The sequence below is a fragment of the Corapipo altera genome, unplaced genomic scaffold, assembly GCF_003945725.1.
Source record: "Corapipo altera isolate COAL_440 unplaced genomic scaffold, ASM394572v1 51, whole genome shotgun sequence".
NCBI lineage: Eukaryota > Metazoa > Chordata > Aves > Passeriformes > Pipridae > Corapipo > Corapipo altera.
In genome coordinates, this window is record NW_020884892.1 from 1,214,200 (window position 1) to 1,236,448 (window position 22,249).

Here is a 22,249-nt window from a genome sequence, read left to right on the forward strand (position 1 = left end):
TTTATTTCCTCTGGACTGTATCCCTGAGGCAGGAGCTGGTGAGGGGGTGATTGCCCCAGCAAGATGGATCTTTTGCGACACCAGCTTCAGAGCATTGCCTAACCTTAATCAAAAGCTGATTTGAAGAAGAGGTAAAGCTTGAGCTGCCACTGATATACACACAAGTGCCTATCTGTATGGTGTAAATCTGTGTGTGAACAAGGCTTCGTTAAGCTCAGATACTCACCAGTTATGCCAACATATCCTCTTGTATGCACAGAGGCTCTGGGGCTGGATTTTTAGCCAATATAAATCAAAATAGCTCCTCAGGGCATTCTGCTGACTGATATGAGCCAAAGTTCTAGCCCTGAGGTGAGGAAAGAGCTCTGATTCCAACGTGTGTGTGCGTATTAAATTAGGAAAGACCACAAGCTGTGTGTGTGCTCTGGAGTCTGCACTGAGTTAACGTGATGTGGCACAAGTAACCTCCTGAGCAAACCCAAAATCTGGAGATCTGGTAGTGACTTTCTTCATTTGCTATTATTGCATGTCCTTCCCCACAGCTTGGATGGGGAGGGAGAGAAGAATACAAAGTGCCTGAGAGGTTTAGTTTGGCTGTATTACCTCTGAAACATTATATAATGTATCTGAATGCTTGATCTAGCCAAGGAGTAGTTGTTTTACTTCCTAATCCAATAACTTCCTGATTTCTGTCTCCTCTTAGCTTTGCTCTAGCCCGACTGCACAAATACCATTTAATTGTGTCCTTGTGGAAAATAAAGGCCAGTAGCTTTGCCAAGAAGGGCTAATTTTATAATGCCCTGTGCCAGAATTATTCTCAATGGCAAAGATAAGGCTGATGGTTCATAGTTGGCAATTATCATAGGAGACCTGTTGCACAGGATGGTTACAGGCAACGAAATTCTCTTAAATATTGGGCATTGCCTGTGGAGGCAGGTGTTTACCATAGTTAAGACAGAAGAGAATGAAGAAGACAGCAGATGGGAACGAAAGAAAGTGGGCGAGGTCGAGGAGGAAAATAGAATCAAAAAAAGGGCAATAACAGCAAATGAAAACAACTAGGGTGAAGACACGAGAATGACATGGGTGTGATGTATAGATGGAGCAGGCAAAGAAGAGAAAGGGATATGGCCAACAAAAGGAAGAGGGTGTGGAAATGAAATAGAAAGGAACTGATGAGAGAATTAGACCAGTGAGTACAGAAGTCTATCTGAGATTCAGTGTAGTCAAAGAAAATATTTTTTGGGTTTTTTTGAAGGGCATTTTAGCCTCTGTCTTTAGACCATGTGCCACCTATCCACCTGGTAAGAAAAGCAACTCGGTTGCACAGTAGATGAGCTGGTGTTTACTGGAGTCTTCTTCCTGGGACAGGTTCTTTGAAGCTGAGATCTGACCCTCTGCAGAGATAAGTGAAACACTGCCAGGTTTATAATGCTGCTGTTGCTACACAGCCAGGAAGTCAGAAGTCTTCAGGACTCAGGAACAGCTTCAGCCTTAGTGTGAACACTTGAAGCTGCTGACAACAGTTCTATCAAACTGCTTATGGTTTTGAAAGGCAAATAAGATCCATCAGCAAATTAAGGAGCAGGTCTGGAAGTGAAGTTGTTACTTCTAAGACCTACAAGCGACTGAGCAAGCAAATATAAAATAGTTATTGATCTATATTTGGTTTATGTAGCAAGGTTTTGGTAGCCAGGGGCTGCGGGGGTGGCTTCTGTGAGAAAGCACTGGAAACTGCCCCCATGTTGGACAGAGTCAGCTCCAGCCAGCTCTAAGAAAGACCCACCATGGCCAAAGCTGAGCCCATAAGCAGTGCTGCACCTCTGATATATTCAGGAAAAGATAAAAATATTTAATAAAGGGTAAGAAAGGGTAAAACAAATTCCTCTGTGAGAAAGGAGTGAGAATATGTGAGAGGAACAGCTCTGAAGGCACTCAGGTCAGTGGAGAAGGAGGAGGAGGAGATGCTCCAGGCATCAGAGCCGAGATTCCCCTGCAACCTGTGGTGCAGCCCTTGGTGAGGCAGCTCTACCCCGGCAGCCCATCGAGGTCCATGGTGGAGCAGAGATCCACCTGCAGTCTGTGGAGGATCAGGTCAGAGCAGATAATCCACCCTGAAGAGTTTAGAGAATCTCATGCTGGAACAGAAGGATTTGCCCTGAAGGAAGCTGAAGCCCTTGGCAAACACACACAGGAGCAGACTCCTGACAGGAATGGAAGCTCATGGAGAGGAGCCCATGCTGGAGCAGGTTTGCTGGCAGGACCTGTGGCTCATGGGGGACCCACATTGGAGAAGTCTGTTCCTGAAGGACTGCACCCCATGTGAAAGATCCACACTGTAGCAGTTCTTGAAGAACTACAGCCTGTGGGAAGGACCCATGTTGGAGCAGTTTGGTAAGGACTATGTCCTGCAGGAGGGGCCCCATGCTGGGTCAGGGGAGTGTAAGGAAGAAGGAGTGGCAGAGATGAAGTGTTATGGACTGACCACAACCCCCATTCCACCCCCTGTGCCAAATGGGGACGGGAGGAGGAAAGAGAAAGTTGACAATAAAGGACTGAAATTGAGAATGGGAAGAAGGGAGAAGTAGGGAGAGGGGTTTTTAGTTTTGCCTTTTTTTCTCACTGTCCCATCTGATAGTAATTGGCAATAAATTAAATTAGTCTTTGCCAAGTTGAGTGTGTTTCTGATGGTAACTGTTGAGCAATCAAATTGTCCTCATCTCAAGCCACAAATTTTTCAGTCCTACTTTTTCTCCCCGTCCTGTTGATGGAGGGGAAATAAGAGACCAACTTCGTGGCCAGCCAAGATCAACACACCACATGATTCTATATTCTGATTCCCAGAAATGTGCAGTTCAGGAAGCTTGACTTCCAAAAAACTGAGTTAGTATCCTTACTGAGAGTCCAAAACTGAGTGTGTGTTTGCAACTTTGATCCCAGACTGAGGAATGTGAGATGATAAATAAATCCCACTGTAAATACAGGACATACATGGGAGAAATAGTGCAATGGAGGGTCCTTATGTTTTATAGTCAGGAACTCCAGCGGACCCTCAGCTGTGTTGCTCCTTGTTTATATAAGCTTCAAAGCTTGCAAGTGAAGCTGAAACAGAAACTTAAATCATGACATGAGTAGTTCTGGAGGATGTTAGTCAGGGTTTTGTTCAAAGAAATTTCAAATAGGACAAGGGGGAAGGGCTTTAGACTGAAAGAGGGTAGACTTAAACTAGGTATTAGGAAGACATTTTCCACTGTGAGGGTGGGAAGGCACTGGAACAGGTTACTCAGAGTAGTTGTGATTACCCCATCCCTGGAAGAGCTGAAGGCCAGGTTTGACATGGCCCTAAGCAACCTGTTCCACCAGGGTATTCCACCTGGTCTGGTGGAATATCCCCTGCCCACACCAGGAGGTTGAAACTGGGTGATCTTTACAGTCCCTTCTAACCCAAACCATTCTGTGATTTTATGAAATAACCCTCCTAGTGGGTTTTCTCTTTTGTTGAATAGACTAATAATTTCTCTCACTACAAGGCCCTTTTAGGAAGGGGGATATCAGTCTTAGTCTGATCTGTATTCTTCATGACTAGGCCCTCTCTCACTCTGGTATCCATGTTTAGAAAGAGCAGATGGTAATTCCCTGTGTCAGACCAGAATTATGAATAGTCAGGGACCATCTCATGTGTCATTTATACAGCCCCTGCCACTGCAGGGTCATGGATGACAGTAGAGGTTTACAGGTATATAAACTGTGCAAATGATGGTTATGACTGCTCAGAAATGTCACATGAAGTATTTTTCAGTCTGATTTGTTAAGCTACCTTGTATGGAGGAGTTCAGTGATGAAATAGAATGAAAAACAGCAGTTATGATATTAAAATAATATAGTGGATCACTGTTTTCCACTCAGCAAAAATAAATGGTGAGGAGTTTGAAGAAGTTTTGCAAAGTGACTTCCCATTACTTCCAACTCAGTTTGACTATCCCTGTTGGCTGAGAATAGAAAACTGAAGTGATGGATGGCTCTGATTATGCCTAGTCAGGTACATTAAATGGTGTCTCACTCTACTGCCTCCTGCAATCTTGACTGTTGGTGTGCTTATCGGGGCTGATGGGGAAAAGGTAGATGTCTGTAAACAGTAAAGGAATAAAAGAGGAGGTGAAAGATCTCAGATTCGTCTCAGCAAAAGGATTTATTGGGCACTAGAAATGTGTTGAGGAGATTAAACTGATCTGCTTTTGGAATAACTAATTGGAATGTGTCTGTCAGCTTCAAGACTCAGTAGTGCACATGAACCCATCCTGCTTTTCATGGGTCACTTGGTGGAGAGATGCTTGCAGTATATGGAAACCTTTTTAGCATCCATCTGTTTAATGCTAACATGGAACTTAGCTCAACTGCTTGTCTGTGGTTAAATCACGAGCTCATGTGTACTTGAGTTACAGTGCTGTGAGTCCATAGAAACCAAGAAAAATTACTCTATTTTCATCAGTGGGAGACAAAATAAGATCCCATGGATTTTTAGCTACGTACCAAGGACAGGTAGGTTTGAGACGCAGCACTTCATTTCAGGTTTTATGTCAGTGCTTTATACAACATCTGTCTAAAATTGCATGAAATACTATTCCAAGTCTGTGTAAATGCAGCATTGAATTTCTGTGGTTCTGTATCTAAATTTGGGTTGTTGATGTAACAAGAAAACTGAATTCAAGATGGAAGAGTGCAAAATGCTATGAAAGTGACACTGTCTAGTGCAACAGACTACAGAGGCTCGTTTATTCCTCCTAGGGGAAAAAAACCCCAAAGCAAGTTGGTAAGATAAGGCTGATCTTTATTAGTCTATGGGAGCAGGGAAAACAAACTGGGAGGATTGCTGTTTGAGCTAAGGCCTTTTATGGAAAGAATCAGACCATGAACAAGTTTGCATTGAAAATAGGAAGACTTCTATCAGTAAGAGCAGTAAGTTTAGGGACAGCCTTACAGCTTGATGAGAGGAGATGGAAGCCCTAATCAGGTTGTATCTCCATCTTTTTAGGACAGAGATTTTCAATGCACATGAACTCAAGTTCTGAGTTTAATATCTCTTAGACTCAAGTTCCTAAAACACCTGTCTTTCCTTGAACAGTTTCTGATGACTGGAACAGCATCCCATGAGAAATGCCTCTGCTTTTGTTGTGTTGGGGAAATGTACCAAGGTCTCATGCTCCTGGTGTGTTCTTCTGTGAGATCAAAGAAAGGATGAGGTGGCTTCATTTGAAAGTTCCATCCCAGTGAATTAGGCTGGTCTGGCTCCAGAAGTGTAATTACCCTGATACTGCAATTCCTGCAAATCTCCCCCTAGACAACCCTGAACAGTGTTGCAAAACTTTGACCTTCATGTTTTAGCTCAGCTCTTCTTCTTTCAGAGTGCAAGGACAAATGTGCCTCAAAGTTAGTGCTGGTCCAATGGAAAACTGAACAGGACAGCACTGTTGGGAAATATATTTCCATTAATTTTTTGGTTTCAACTTCAAAAAATGCTTTCTCAATCAGAATTGAACTTCTTCCTTCCCAGAAGTTTTGGTAGAATGATTTCCGATTTTCAAAGACAATTGACAGAACACACTTAAAATTTTTAAAGGAAAATTGAGAAATCTCTTTTAGCTTGCATTTTCAAGCATAAGGAATTTTTCGAGGTATAAAACCAAGAGAAATAGACTCAACCCAAATAATTTGAGCATTTTTTTAAATTTATTTTTAATGTGGTACATGTACCTGATTTGATGAAATCTATCTATAAATCCAGTTGAATCACTGTTCATCCTATATGTGATGTAATGGGGGAAATTATGACAGACTCCACTTGCTTTGGCTGTTGGATCACTGAAGCCGGGTTTCAATTAATGAAGCTGCTGCAAAATTGGAGTGTCTGCAGGGAAAATAGCCTTGGCCAAAACTGCATCCAGCCAGATTCAGAAGACATTTGTGGAGATGTTTTCTTCAGAGAAGGGTACAATAAATACTGTAAAGAAGTCTATGATTGCAAAGATCTAGAAGCACGGAAATTTGTGTCCATCTGGCTAATTCCTTACTGCGGTCATTAAGGGTTAGAGAACGACAAGCAAAGGAGAAGGAATAAGAATTCTTGGTTCTTCCACACTTGACTGTTGACCTGCCAAGACAGAGACTACCCTGGAAGAAGTAGTTTTATATCTGTGTAACTTTGTCTAGATCACAGCTTTATCTGTTTTAGTAAAGTCAAGTCTTGTAGTTGATTTGCTGGCAAGTTTTTCTAGCAGGCACAGTGGGAATAACCAACCCTTCCTTTAGCTGCCCTTTTGGATAAGGAAAGTCCTGGTTTCTCAATAGCAGAAAGGAGAATCTACTGAAAATACCATGAACCTGTTAGTATTTTCTAAAAGTTTGAAAAATATCCTTGGTTTTTACTGCTGCATGGGAAAAATCTGCAGTAGATACAGCACAAAATTGAAACAGATATGTGAGCAAGCTCATGTCAAGGTGTCTGTGCTCTTCTGTGTCTCTTAGTTGCGTAGAGGGGAGAGCTGTAGAAGGCAAAATGCAATTGCTTCAGCAAAAACACGTCTGAACCACTTCTCTAAGTGGCACCCTGTGTCTCTTACTGGGTGTACTGTGTTTTACCAGACCAGCTCTGACAGCATTTGATGTTACTCAGATTTATGACCATTTCTCTGTGAACTGCACTGGATGGTGACATCACATGTTCAGAGGACATGGTTGCTACGTCATTAGTGATTTCAGTCACTCTGCTCTGTGCTGGCCTTTGGTAACATTTGTTTAACAGAGTTTTTGTTGAGATTCAACTTCTCAAGCCCTGGCAGCGTCAGACTGAGAGCTGAGAGCAGAATCCTCTTAACCCTGTGAAGACTCAGACCTAGTAGTTGGAAAAGAACTAACCTTTTGAACAAAGCAAAATCACAAATTTCTCTTGCCCCTTTTCTGTCATCACAGCATAGAAGAAACCCATTAATTTTCAGCCTTTTGTTAAGGTGTGAGCCCTTGCGCTTCTTCCTGACATATTTTCCCCTGACCCTCAGAGGGCTGTTTGGATCATCCTGACAACTCTGCAGGTGGTGAGTCCTTTATCTTCCCCCCTTATGCAGAGGTCTCAGATCATTGCCAATAGACTGTGAGCAACAAAAATCAGTTACAGAAAACTATTAAAACTGCCTGAGAAGGCCATTTATAGAGCAGATTAAGGAAAAACCATGCTTATTGCAATTATGTCCATGGAGTAGAAAGAGCCTTTGTGATGTAAGGAAATGACAACATCAGGAAAGATTTGCCATACAATGAGGACATAATGTTATAGTGATGGCCAGTCACACCTACAAATGCAAAAAGAATAATATTTTGCAGTCCAGGGAATTGATAACCCTGCTACCATAGTCAAGGATAGACAAGGATAAGGTCTAGCAAATATCCTGAAAGTTTCTGAGGAGCAGGAGTGATCTCAGACAAACGCAATAAAAGTGATCACATAAGGAGCTGTTTCTGCAGAGACGAAATCCAAATGTAGGTATATGTTGTTAAATACCTATTGTTCCTTCCTGGCTGCAGGACTCTGCCCTAAAAAGAGTTCTGTTTATAGCTAATGTTGACTAAAGGATGAAGATGTGACTACCTCCAAGAAGTGTAAAGAAGTGAGTAATGATGGAGGAAAATGGGGTGTGTTGTATTGAGGGCTATAAAAGAACACTGTGATAAAAGGCAGCATAGAAAAATACAGGCTGTGTATCAAAAAAGAACTTCCTAATAGCTAGATCTGCTAGACAGGGGAATAATTTCCTAAGGGAGAGAGCAAAGACCCTGTTATTTCAATCATTTAAACAAAACTGGACAAAGCCCTGGAGAATATATTGTAAGGAACAATCATATGCCATCCCCTGGGAATGCATAACATGACCTGATAAAGTCTTTTCCTAGCGGTTGTTACGATTCTCTTCAGATTGAGAACTTGTTCTGGGCATGATTTGTTTTGGGACTAGATGTGATGTGAGCCTCAGGTCAGTCCTCTGATTGACTCAGAGAACCAAGCAGAGAGGAGGAAAGGGAGGGAAAGAGTGTAGGGCCAGTCAAAAATAGAGCACATGGGAAAATGGGAAAATATTGAATCAGAAGTCAGTTGTCAATGGCTCCTCAACTGGAAATTCAGCACAGAGATGCTGTTAGTTTTGGGAGGAATCAGGAAATGGTACACTAGAAACACATCCCAAATCATTGCTGTTTTCAGTGCTTGTCTCCTTATAGAGCTGGAGAGGAACCTCTCCTCTCTTTCTAGCCTCTTTTCTGAAACAGAAGTCACAGGGATGATTGGAGTTAACGTTATATCTGGACAAAATGAACTGGCAAGTTTTGACATCCTGGATTTCCTGGGAGGTGGTACACCAGGTGGAAATTACCTCACATGCTCTGTCATCTTATTCAAAAGAGTTGCCAGTGATTGCAGACATGTCCTATCTAAGCAGTTAAAGTAGAGGCTAAGTTCAACAAGAGGAGGTTTGAGACAATCAGGTCTTCTGTGTCATATAGATGAGCAGGAAGATTGTGATTTCATGTGACCATTTGAAGATTTCCACTTTCCCCTAATTTACCTTTTTGGTAAAACTCTTTAAAGTGTAAATTTTACACAGGAAAAAAAAAAGGTGGAAATGTTCACATGCAAAAGAAAGAAGATAAACACAGGCAAACACAGAAGTCTTCAATTTTTTTATTTTTTTATTTTTTTTTTTAAGTAAGGATTTTCAAATTCTGTCTTTTGCTAGAAACACGTCATTCCTTGAGCAACAGCAGTAGTCAAGTCTGGTTTCCTGTAGACTCCAAGCCATCCTGCAGTTCTATTTATCCTGATTTTCATCTTCATCCTTGCAGGCAGATAGGTATTCCAGCACATGCTGTTTTACAAGGAGATGGAGATGTCTTGTTCCTATGGTTCTCTCCCATGCCTCTACATCCCACCCCACCTTGCAGGACTTCCAGACCCTGTTTCTTTCCTGTAACTGTCCAGAGAAAGAGCTGATCATATTGTAGCTGAGTCTGCACTATGTGTGTGTGGATTTTTAGGCCATTTTATGTGTATTCACAGATTAGCCAGATGGCAGGCCCAGCAGAACAGATCACTATCAAGTTCACATTACGGCTTCTTCTAAGTGGTGGAAATTGGTGAGCTGCTTCAAAGCTATTGTGGAGGAAAGACAGATGGACAGAGATATAAACATAGATGGCTTATACTTATTGAGAAATGAGGAAAACCTCAGAACTGGTTAAAAATAGAAAAGTTTTTTATGTCTTAGTTTAAACTTGTAAACCTATTCCTTAATGCTGTAATCCAGTGGGTATCTGAAAGGGCCAAATGTTGTGACCAAATCTATGTTTTTGCATTAGGCAGAAGCAATAGGTCTCAAAATGGAGGAACTGTGTCCTGTTGGGGTCTAAGTTCAGGTGGACTGCAAGATATTTTCCAGGGGAAGCAAAGGAGCCCCCAGGTCTCTTCACCTGGGAGAGTGTGGAACTGCCTGGGCACAAGCCTCTGACACTGTGTGACTGAATAAGCAGCACTTCCAACTACTCTACCTCAATGAACTGATTAGATTTGTGTCCTCAACTCCCCGTGTAGGCATCCAAGAGGGAAGAGGAGAGGCCATCTCCTGTACATGTTAGCAGTGGAGTCCAGGCAGGGAAAGAGGAGGAAAGCTCAGTCTAAGCAGTCTGAGAACTTCTGAAACACAGTTCTACAACTTGTCCCATGAACGTGACCTTACTGAGAGCCTCACTGGGCCTGGGACACATTATTTGCCTGTGAGAATCCAAAGGAAATCTCCTCAAGGAGGTCAACTCCTTGCAGGTAATATCTGACTGTATTGTATGTGATCCCCAGCTGAAACCAGCCAAACCTGAAGTCCCAGCTTATACCCTGAATCAGAAGTGAACGTGGCTGCGTTTCACTAAATTGCTGCCTTTGGATCCCTATAATTTAGATGTGTGGGAAACATACTGTCTTCCCAAGCTACACCCCAAGATGACTACACAAATAGATGGCATACCAGGCAGCCTCAGTTCTTGCTCCATCAAGGCTGTAAGAATTCAGGGCTGTGTTCTTGAGCAGTTGTCTAAGCACTCCTGGTACTTTTCCTGCTGTCGAATCTTCCAATGGAGCATGGTTTAGCCACATCTGATAACGGTCAGGGTTGGGAATTTATGCCAACAAGCAGTTTGGGTGATGCACAGCATTCATCATGTTGGTGTTTACTGCAACTTGGTGTGTCTGGAAGAGAAACTACGGGAAAAAAATTGCCATGAGTAATGCTCCAGAAAGGGAGGTTCAGGTTCCATAACGAAGGAGATAATGTGTGGTGGCTGCAGATGAAGCAGGATGAGAGGCTGTGCTGATCTTGTTGAGGGATTTAGGATTTAAGGTTGCACCTGGGGCACATAATTTTTCCTCTCCCATGATGTCCCTGTCTCCACAACAAGGGATGATATTATCCTGTAGTTCTGTGTGTTCCTGTAGGGAGCCATGTGCCATGCTTTTTCCTGACATTAGAGACTGTCTATTGAGCATGGAAGGGGAAGATGTTTTTGAGGATGGAAGGGGATGTGCAAAACTCAGAGAGATGGTTCAGCTGATGTGCTGCAGTGAAATCAACTGACAAGGGAATAAAAGAAAAAGGAGGTCCTGGAGATGTTTGAGGAAAAAAGCAGCAGGATCTGAGGAGAGACCAGACATGTGGGAGAGAAGAGGGAGCAGTCAGCAGTGCTCATGTGCCAGGAGACTGGTGTAGTTACACAGCAGCTTTCGCCCAGGTAACATGATGCACTCTTGATGTCCTTACAGGAGAAAGCCGTTGTCCTGGTAAATGAGTTACTACCAGTTAGTTAGATGAAGTATTTCCCTCATCCTTACTGAAACCTCTTTCATCTGCACTACAAAGGCCATGTTGTTTCTTCTCCCTGCAAGCACAAAAAGCAAATCCAGCAGAGAGACAGCTCTGATCTTTGTGGCGGTTTCTCTGACGTAGATGAACCTCTGAAGTGAAGTGTGTGACATCAGGAAGATGTTTTAATCTGAATTATGCTTGCCCATCTAAATAACAGGTGCCATTATCCTCTCTTCATTATCTCCCAGCCAGGGCTGCTGCCAGCATGAGTAAGAAGGGTTTGAGTCACAGGGATCGAGAAGTTAATTTATTTCCGGAGACTGTTGTCAGGCCTAGATGTCCATCACAGGGATGAATGATGCGTAGATAAATGAGGGAAGAAACCTCCTCCTAAGAGAAATAGAGCATCCCTCATGAATAACACAGAGCATTGCTCTGAGATTCAAGATATCTAAGACCTGTTGTACATTGAATGAGAATGTGAATGAGGCTTGGCTGCTCCGCAGCTACACACTGGCCTGAGTGTGACCTATAACTAACTTACCACTGCCACTTTTAATTTTTATTTTTTAACACTGACTATGTATTTGGCCTGGTACCAATGCACATTTAGAAACAAACCTCTCTCAATCCCTGGCAGAGCTCAGTGTAGATAAACACTCAGAAAACCCACTCAGGCTCCATCTATGCTGCTAAGCACAGCAGGACCTGTGTTTTGTGAGACTCAGAGGCTAACAGAGATGTCATGGAGAAGGCCAGTAACAGCTAAACACATGTACTTTTCCAGCGTGGTGCTTAGTTGCAGTTGTCCCTGGCCAATGTCAACCTCCATGGGTAGATCAGGCATGGACTTTGTCTGGGACAGTGCTGGTTATTCCAGGGTGAAGCCATAATGGGAACTGTTCTGATGATTTAAGAGTGAAGCATCATGGGTTGATAGTGGAATTCATCCTCAGAATCATAGAATTGTTAAGGCTGGGAAAGACTTTTAAGATCATGAAGTCCAACTGTCGACCCAGCACCACTTGAAGACATTAAACCATGTCCTCAAGTGCCACATCCACATTTTTTTTAACATTCTACTACTTCCCTGGGCAATCTGTTCCAATGCTATACGTCCCTTTCCATGAAGTAGTTTTCTCTAGTATCTAACCTAAACCTCCCCTGGCAGGACTTCAGGCCAGTTTAGTTTTCTAGAGTAGATACTGCCTTGCAGTGCTGGAGATGGTTACTGTGTAGATGCAACACACTAAAAGTATTCCAAATTTTTTCCCATTATATTTTATTTTTGTTATGGATTGTCTTATTCTGGGCAGTCTACATCATTGCAGTAGCATGAAATTGTTTATAAAGACCCTTTTTGCTCCAGAAGCAGAGTGTTATTCCAGAGAATCTGTGTTGGAGAACAAGGCAGATGTTGCAGACCTGTCTGTACCCTGCACCTGAGCGTGGTGCAAAGATCACTGATGTGGATCTAAGCAAGCTGGTCTGTCCATGTGAGGCTACAGAGTGCCAGGGATACTTGCTTAGGGCCTGAATACAACACAGCATATTTGTTGATAAAATGTCTATAAAACCATGAATGGCACAAAGAAGGGGAATAGGGAATGATTGTTCCTGGTCTCTTCCATAGAGGAGGAGATAACATTACCATCAGTTGATAGTAATGAAAGAGAAGTAAAGAAGCAATGGCAGGTGTTTCAAAGAACACATGGTTGATCTATGAACCTTCTTGCCACAGGATGTTGCAGGTGCAGGAGGTTCATACACGTTGAAGGGACAATGCCCAAACTCATGGAAGAGAAATCCATCGTGTGTTACTAAAATCAGCCAAACCTTGTCTGACTTAGGAAATCCCTGAGCACCAAATAATGAAGCTGGGTATATGAATTCGTGGGGAAAAAGTCATGTGTATATATACTATTCTTATACTCTTCCTCAGCCATCTGCTTGTGGTTACTGTTGGATTCAGGGTACCTGTGTGCTATGTTCCTCTGCACATTCTGGTAGTGGGCTGGTACACCAGCACAATGTCCCTTTACAAGAAAGAGAAAGCTGTTGGGGTTGTCCCTCCAAATGGACCTCACAGAGATTGTAATGAGGAGTTTCACTCTGTGTCTTGTCTAAAAGGCACCATGGAAAAATAAACTTTGAAGAAGGTTGAGTGGATCAGAATCTTTGAAGAAGGTTGAGTGGATCAGAATCTTTGAGAGTTTTCCATCAGAGAATGGACAAGGCTTGGAAAAATCAAAGGCAGGGAAGACCCCAGCAGAGTACAACATTTGGTGTCAGCCCTTACAGTCTGATTCTTTTTCTCCCTTGCCTATACCTTCCTGCAGTTCAACTTGATTTCTGTATCCCAGACATTCCATGGATTGGGAGAGATGGCTTTTGTGGTGTATTGGTGCTCCACAGTCCAGAACTGGAGTAACACTCTGAGACACATTTCTTCTTGCCAAGCTGTTCTTCTTGATACCAACCCAGATAAGCTCTGTCATGAAGGCCTAAGGAGCTGGGAGGCATTATAAAAGACAGAGAGAGAACTAATGACATTGCCTCCAATCTAGGTGAGAGTAATTTAGTCTGTCCTTGATCATTCAAATTACATCTAATTAAATATCGGACAAACCTGCCGGCTGTGGTCACGCTGCTGTACTGTGGGAACCTTGGTAAACTCTTACTAGAGTAGTACAGACAGTATTTACCTAGGTGTGGTCCAATGAAAAACTCCATCTATACCTTTCTCATTATCTCAGCTTGTCAGGGAATGCATTTCCTATACTCAGTTCTAAGGTCTTCTATTCAATCTTCTTTACCACAGAAGAGAAAGAAAACCTGATGTCACACTTAACCTTTCCATTTCTCTTTAAACCTTGTGCTTCTTATGGATGACACAGAGTCATCTCTTTATACTCTGCTAAAGGGCAGGGGCATTCATGCAGAGGAAATTAGGATGAATTCAGGTAGCTGGAATCTGCTTCCAAGGCAGTTGCTTCTGCCTTTACTTGACGCAAGTAAAACCCAGCTACTTGGAGACTGACCTCATGAACTGTATCCTTTCCTAGTGTTAATGATCCCTTGTACCCCTCTTCCTCTGACACTTACCGGCCTTCCCATTTTTTCCAAAGGCGGTTTCTGATGTTAAGAAAACAGTGATTTGTTCTAGATTTGAAGTTTACTGAATTTCACAGAGCATTCACTGCCGCAGTTTGCTTTCCATGAGTTACTCTGTATATTGTTGGATAGATTCTGTAATGCTTAAGTAATGCAGAGTTGAGTCTTTCTTTGGTGTATTTTCTCTTGTATTCCCTTATTTCAGAGAGTTGAAGGCAATGACTAAGGTGCCTATTCCTTAAAACTGTGTTGTATAGGAGAAATATGTGATTCTGATCCTCTTATATGAATCTATTTGTAAAGTCTTATTCCAGCTTCATGAATAAAGTCCTTTCTTCACCCCAGATTCATGGTGAGAAAACAGTAAAAAAGACGTTCATCTGATATTAAGGGAAAGTGAGAATGACTTGGGGCAGAATAGAAATCAAAATTTCTGGATATTCTATCTACCTATGTGAATTGGAGGGGAATTAAAGCCTGCTGGTGTCTGTGCTTCCCTATCTGTAACACAGGGATATGGATATATTCCTATCTTATGGGATATATAATTACGAAGTCTGTGACAAATCTTAGAAATTCAATTGTGAGATAGTGTATAAGCATATAATATTAATGTTTTATAATCTTTCTAAAGTGTCTCTGGGGATATCTTTAATGAGAAGGATATAGTGATATCAAAAGAAATCTTTTTTCACTCCAATCATTTTTTAGAACACAAAGTGAAACTTGTTTCCACCAACTGCTATCTCTGCAACCATCTGGAAAATCACATTTTCTGAAGCTTTCCTTCTCTTTATCATCTGTAACTAAAGCTATAAAATGGGAAGATGTTCCTGGTTTAATTAACACCTCTGTAGTTCAAAAGCTAGTCTTAGTAATGAGAGGCAATTATAGGCTTTATTGAGGGACAGTCAGGTAGAACTAACCCATCATCAATGTATTGAAGACACTTCCCTTTCCAGGTAATTTGGAAACTGCTTTTCATGATGAACAGGCTACCTGGCTCAATACAACAGGTGAATCTCTTTCTTTTGTAACCTGAAAAAAGAATCTCCTATTTTGAGTTCTGTGGTTCTTTTATAAATTCATTTTTACATCCCACCCGTCTGTCAACAACTAGCAACTGAGCTATGGAAATACCTGTTGCTTTTTGGAGGGAATTCTTGTCTGACTTTCTTGTTTTATTTTCCTTGTCCCCTGTTGCTTTACATTTTGAAGGTTTCCTTGTGTTCATGTTTTAGTTCTAGTTAAAACTGTAGACTCTGTGGTGCATCCACATCGTGAGGGGTATGCAGGGTTCTGGCTCCTGGACTCAAAAATGATGTGGTAGAGCTATGAAAGATCCAGACAAGGACATTGAAATGTTCCAGGGAATGTGACTTCTGCTATCGAGTTGAAATGGCTGTGATAGATAGGTAGATGTAGAACTTCAGTACTGGAACTAAGGGGCACTAGCTGAAACAAGGAGATCTGCTTGAAATTATAAAATACCTTTTTTACATTGTAGATAGTGAACTTCTGGAATTTGTTGCCACAGGAGATTGAGGAGATTGCAGTGTCAATCGTTTCAAAAAAGGATTAGACAAATTCAGAGCAGCAAATATATTATATTAGATATATTAATCTTGAATTGAGTTCTGTCCCAAGATTTCTATTATAATGATTTTAGAGAAATAGTTGTCTACTGAGAATAACTTATTGACTGTTTTAGACACTTCTGTGTACATAAGAGGAGCTGCCTTTTTGAAGTACATTATTTCTACTCACAGACTTTAAAGGGACTCTAGATGGTGGTACCCATATGGTCAACACATACCATGGCTTTTTTGGAGACTTTGGTACCATACCTCAGAATCTCAGCTATAAGGAATGTAAATTTTTAAAGCAGTGTGATATGAAAAAGTGAAATTACGATTTCAAAACAGACCCCCATTTATGGTTTGTTTTAGAATAAAGACTTAGCTATGATTTTGTCATCAGTAAACTATGCTGTAAAATGTGGTACATCCTCTCCTGGATTAGTTTAACATCCCGGTGAAATTGCCTTTGCGATTCTGTCAAAGCTGCAAAACTATGGAACAAGCTGATAAGTTGTTTATTCTTCAGTAATGAAAGACAGAAAAAACATTAAATCCCTAAACTCCTATGGTGTTCCAGCAATGACTTTCATAAGGCGTCAAGGAGAAAGGCTTATTCAGTATGGAAGAGTTTGAAAAGGAATTTATTTGGTTTGTGCGTCTGTGGATGTTGTAACTCCACACTATCAGCAGACACAGAACTTGAATGCCATGAGTGTACTCTGGTTTTGGGACAGGGCAACTACCCTCAAAAACACAACGGGAAAGTCCATCTATTTCCAAAGTTTCCACTATTGCATATGATACAGGACGGACATGAAACTTCTTCAGTGAATTAATGTGATATAATCCTGTTTAGGAGATTGAACATTGTTTGAGGTAGGAGGGATTGCCCATTCTTTCCTCTTTCCCATTTCTGTGTGAACAACTTTGTTGTCTTGTGTCTTATTTACTTCAGACACAGGATGTGGGGGAGGAGGTATCAGAAGATCGTGTGACTGCAGTGTTCCTGTAGCTTTGGATCTGGCTGTGGCATCAGAGCCTCTGTGATTCACGTGGCTTGTGTGAAGGGGGAACTGTGGTCATCGCCTGCCTTGCTGACTGTGCTGTGTTTTCATCCTCTCTCCCAGGTTACGGACATGCTGCCCCAGGGACGGACGCAGGGAAGGCCTTTTGCATGTTCTACGCGGTCCTGGGGATCCCACTGACACTCGTCATGTTCCAGAGCCTGGGCGAGCGCATGAACACCTTTGTCAAGTACCTCTTGAAACGCATCAAAAAGTGCTGTGGGATGAGGAGCACCGAGGTCTCCATGGAAAACATGGTCACTGTGGGTTTCTTCTCCTGCATGGGAACACTCTGCATTGGAGCAGCAGCCTTTTCCCAGTATGAGGAATGGAGCTTTTTCCATGCTTACTATTACTGCTTTATAACATTGACTACGATAGGGTTTGGAGACTATGTGGCCCTGCAGACCAAAGGGGCCCTTCAAAAGAAGCCTCTCTACGTGGCTTTTAGCTTTATGTACATTCTAGTGGGGTTGACAGTTATTGGGGCATTTCTAAATCTGGTTGTTCTCAGGTTCTTGACCATGAACAGTGAGGATGAGAGGCGGGATGCTGAGGAACGGGCGTCCCTGGCAGGGAACCGCAACAGCATGATTATCCACATCCAAGAGGACTCCCAGCATGGTCGGCCACGGTACAAGGCCGAAGTAACAGACCTTCAGTCAGTTTGTTCCTGCATGTGTTACAGGTCCCACGAGTACACCAGCCGGGTGGTGTCCCACCAAAATTCTTTCAGCTCAAAGCTGAACCCCCAGTACTTTCACTCCATCTCTTACAAGATAGAGGAGATCTCGCCAAGCACATTAAAAAACAGCCTTTTCCCATCTCCTGTCAGCTCCATCTCACCTGGGTTGCACAGCTTTACAGATAACCATAGGCTGATGAAACGGCGAAAGTCCATTTAAAGGGATTTGTCTTTTGCTTTCCTTGTTTTCCCCAGTTCTTCTCTGTTGTTTTGGGTTTTTTTGTTCCTTGAGTGAGAGAGTGAGGCCAAAGGGAATAGAGCAAGCCAGTCCTCCTCTGAGACTCAGCTCTTGAGCATGAAGCATGGATTATTACTGTTCCAGCAAAGTATGCCTTACATTACCCCCTCGGTGGATGTCAGAGGATTCAAGGTGACGTGAAGTGGGTACCAAATCCAAAGTTGCACATACAGCTGGGAGCCTTCATGTGCCACTGGCACTCCTGACCTAACAAAACTTTTTTTCCTCACGAGCAGGTTGCAGCATGGGTGTGTGCTTTGCGTGTGTGTCGGGTGTGTGTGTGTGTGTGCGCGGGTGCAATTCCACAACTAGTGCCATGTGACAAAAATTAAAGCATCAGGTATTATTTTATTTTTTTTTTGCCCTTGAAGCAATTGTGTTCCAGCCTGCTTTTTAGATTGCTTCCAAAAAGGAACGGGGAGGGTGGGAGGGGAGCCAATTTGTTTTGGTTTTTTTTTGCCAAGACGAGCATGCGCCATAAGCAGTCAATGTACCAGATGTATCATGATAAATTTTTTAATGCTAGATTTTAGATTGTATTAACATTTAAAAAAGGCAGGAAAAGATGGATCATTTTAGCTTGCCAGTTCAAAATTAAAAAAAAAAAATAAAGCATGCACTTTGTAAAACTGGTATGCATAATAAAACACAAGAAAAACTAGCAATGGAATTAATAATCAAAAGCAAATAATCTTATTGATTTAACTATATTTAATTTTAAAATTTTCAACTGTTCCAACAATTTGTAAGTGGAATTTTTAAGATAAATTGGGAGAATTGTTGGAACAAAAGAGTGTATTTTGGTATTTTAATTTTATTTATAAATTATTATTATTATTATTATTATTATTATTATTATTATTATTATTATTTTGTGCAGCAATTACCTGCATGAATAGGAATTATATTTTTTGGAATGCTTGGTTAAGATGGGTATAATAGGAGGATGTATATTTTTTCTTATATAATAGTGACAGGGCATTCCTTGTTTTAAATAAAAACTGAAGATGATTGTCTCTAAATGCTTTTGATTTGTAAATAATGGAAAGCCTTTGTTGGTCTCAGGAAGAATTCAAGGGACAGTATCTTGTGTTTGGCTCACTGGGAACTTGTGAGATTAGATGTGACATTGCTTTTTTTGCTAGGCAAAGGTAAAATGCATTTAGCAGTTATGGGCAAAAATAGCTTTACTCCAGTGTTTGGAGGGTAACAGTGGGAGTGGTTGCCTTGGCAAGTTGCAGTGGAGGATGTTGAGACCATGTTGTAGAGCTGTTCCTTGGACATTGTCCATCTCTCAGTTGTTCATCTGGACCAAACAGACTTTATAGAACTGAATTAGAGGCCTAATCCAGCTCCCCTTTAAGACAATAGGAATTTGCAATGATTACATGGGATTTAGTGCTTTTGGAGATTTATCTTTGATTTTACAAGGATAGGACTGGGAGTTTTATAAACCTACACCTTTGTCTCTGATTTAATTCTATCTTTTGAATTGCTTTCTGTGTTAATTTGCCATACAAACTCCATCTCTTTTTGGCACTAATCACTTCCTGCCGATTCTACCATTTCGTGCTCTCAGTGTAAAAGCAATAATCCTTTTTTTTACCCTTAAAACTCTGAGCTCTGTGTGCTGATGGATGTTGATATCCTTTCAAAGAGGTACCTATAAGGACCATTAATAGGGAGAAATAAGGAATGTCATTCCTCCTCTGTTCTCTTCTACTTGGCTTTAAATTATTAACTATCAAATATGTTCACGTTCTTCACGTCTGCCTTTCAACAAGTAAATGAAAAGCAAGTTATCCATGACTTTGACTCCTCTATGCAGCTTCCTTTGGGCTTAGAAATTGCTGTGGCATGAAATCCTCCATTAAGGTTAGTGAAGAAACATCTTAGGATTCTTAATGAGGATGGATGAGGATGGACTTTTTCAGAGTAATGTGTGGGGCATGCTCGGGGCATTAATGCTGCGCTGCCAGTGCCGTGTGCTATGGCAAATGCTGATGGCAAAAGTATTGAAGCAAACATACCTAAAAAAGCAGTTTCAGGATGTATTAAACCCCCTCTAGTGTTTGCTACCTAGAAGCTGGTTCCTGTGAGAGTAGCCCACGGGGTTCACAGTGCTCTCCAAATTCACTTGCTTCATCTTTGCCTGTGTCATCCCTGAAGTGCAAATAAATGCAGATCTTTTTTGCTGATATGGAGATAAGAAAACAAATGCCTGGAATTTAGACGTCTATATCATGTGTCAGGTGGAATTCTGTCTGCCTGGCAAAGGAGAATTTTTGTAACAGGACTTTTAGTGAAACCTTTAAACAGAAAAAAGGCAGTTTCATCTTATAAAACATTGGTTAACCTTTTTTCTCTTTTCCTTTAAGAAGAAATCACTATTTCTACTGCATGTAAAAATAGTCTTTAAGTGTCCTGTAAATCATGTTCAAAACTTCACATACATTATTTAATTTGTTACTAAATCTTCCCTCTGGAGCCACATATGAAGAGTAAATTTTAATACATGGGGTATTTAACCAGGGGAGAAACTTACCTCAGCATGTCGTGGGTTATCTGCCACTTAGACTCTTTACATTAAAACTCAATGGCTTTATAATAGCTCTACTTTAGCTTAGTTGAAGTTTATAGAAGTAGTTGAAGAAATCTGTGTATGTTGATATGAAGGAGCCAGAGTAGATGTCCATAGCCATACTTTTAAGTCTAAAAGCTGTAATGAGTGTGTATGTGGGAAAGTGTTTTGCTTGAATGTATCTGCATTCCTTGGGATTTTCAAATATGTTTTTTTATTTTTATTTTCTGACTGAAGAGCCCACATTTCTGTCCAATCTGTTCTTTTGTTACACATAGGATTTTGAAGTGACGTGGAAACTCTTTCCTTTGCAAGGAGACTCCTGCAGGACTTTGCTTTGTGAGCAACCAGAGGCACAAGAACTCAGTACACCAGGCAAAATATGTCTCTCTCTTTAGTCATTTTCGTGGCTCTTGACTGATGTGTGAATACTGACTTGGTCTGCCTGGAACTGGAACAGACATCATCATGAAAGGGAAGCTTTCATCCCAGGTTAATCCCAGTTTTTCAGTTAGACATGAAAAATCAGTCAGTGAAAGGTGAGCTGACTTTTGTCAATTCCATTTGTGACTCCTTATTACCCAGTATGAATAACAGTTTTCTTCCCACAACACTGCTTTTCACAGAATATTTTCTCTAGTATCTGATTTGTTTTATTCTATTCAAGACACTATTTCTTTCAGAACAACTTCTCTTGCTCTCTACTCACTCCTTTGAAACTCAGCTAGAAGCAGGTAGTAGTAGTGCTGCTTATGACTAGACATCCTAATATCTGCTATCACTTTGTGATGCACTCTTATTCCCCAGAGTCTCATTTCCCCTACCCTTCCCTATTATTAAGCATTAGAAATAATAATAATAAATCAGATTAGTCTATTTATGTCACACTAACGTGCTCTTCATCAAAACAACACAAATTTAGCTCCCTGCTGTCGACTTTGATTATATAACAACCCTATTATCCTATCATATTTCATATTATCATCAAAGGGAAAAATCAGTTTGATCAGTGAAGCACCAAAATAGCTTTGACTGAGCATGCTGTGATATGAGAAGGAAAGAGGAAACTTAACAGAACAATGCAGGCACGAGTCTCCACTTGGCCTTCATTACTGTGTAAGGAGATCCTGACTGATCTAAGTGGCACTGCTTTGCCAGAACTTTGTACATGTATCTGCTTTACAGGGATGACTGTAATGGGACAGCTTAGAAAGTGTGTGTGGATGCTACTTCAAGAGTCCAAAATAGCTTCTAGGTAATGAATGAAGAAACGTACAGTGACCTTCAGCAGTAGCCTTCTGTTTGAACTCCTCTGTAGCAGCTCATTAGGACAAAATAGACACTATAAAAAAAAGAAAAAAGAGAAGAAAAAGAAAAGAGGGAAGTAACCAGATTAATCTACTGTATTGTACATTTTCTCATTAGTTTCCTAGTGGTTTAATCAATGAAATACCAGGGCAGTAATCAAGATTATTGTGAATCAGACCTAAGCAAAGTAATTCCTTGTTTTCTCTGACAGATTCGAAAGTTTTTATTACAGAAAAAAAAAGCTTGATTTGTTGCTGAAAGCTTAAAAAAAAAAAAAAAAAAGCAGTCAGTGGAACCAAGGTGGAGAACAAAAATGTTCCAGAGCTATTTGGTGTGTACAGACCAGAGGGCAGGGGCTTGGGTGGAAGTAGCTTTTAGCTGAAGTTTATGTCCTCATTTAACTTTATGTAATATTCCTGTTCATATTAGGATCTAATTAAGACAGTCATTGAAAATCTTTATGAGGAAGCGGGATGAGAGAGATGTGTTGGAGCGTGTCCATTACACTAATGTTATGGACTTTTTCATGCATATTTCAACAAGACACTATTACTGACTGGAGTATTGCACAAATTACAATGAGAATCACACCGCTACTACTTCCATCAGCCAAAGATATGTAACACTCAGAGAACTGAAAAAGGAAATATTGCCTTTCTGACCAGTCTGCCTGTCATCTGTCTCTGATATAAAACTTTATTTTGGGAACTTCAGCAAGACAAAGCAT

General features: G+C 41.1%; 1 protein-coding gene across 1 annotated transcript in view; it reads left to right on the forward strand.

The window, feature by feature from the left end:
- Positions 1 to 20,580, forward strand: part of KCNK9 (potassium two pore domain channel subfamily K member 9) — an 87,858-nt gene extending 67,278 nt beyond the window's left edge. The window contains exon 2 of the mRNA XM_027645723.1: positions 16,714 to 20,580. Coding sequence (XP_027501524.1) covers positions 16,714 to 17,555 — 842 coding nt within the window. The 3' untranslated portion in view covers positions 17,556 to 20,580. The remainder of the gene's footprint in view (positions 1 to 16,713) is intronic.
- The last annotated feature ends 1,669 nt before the right edge of the window (positions 20,581 to 22,249 follow it).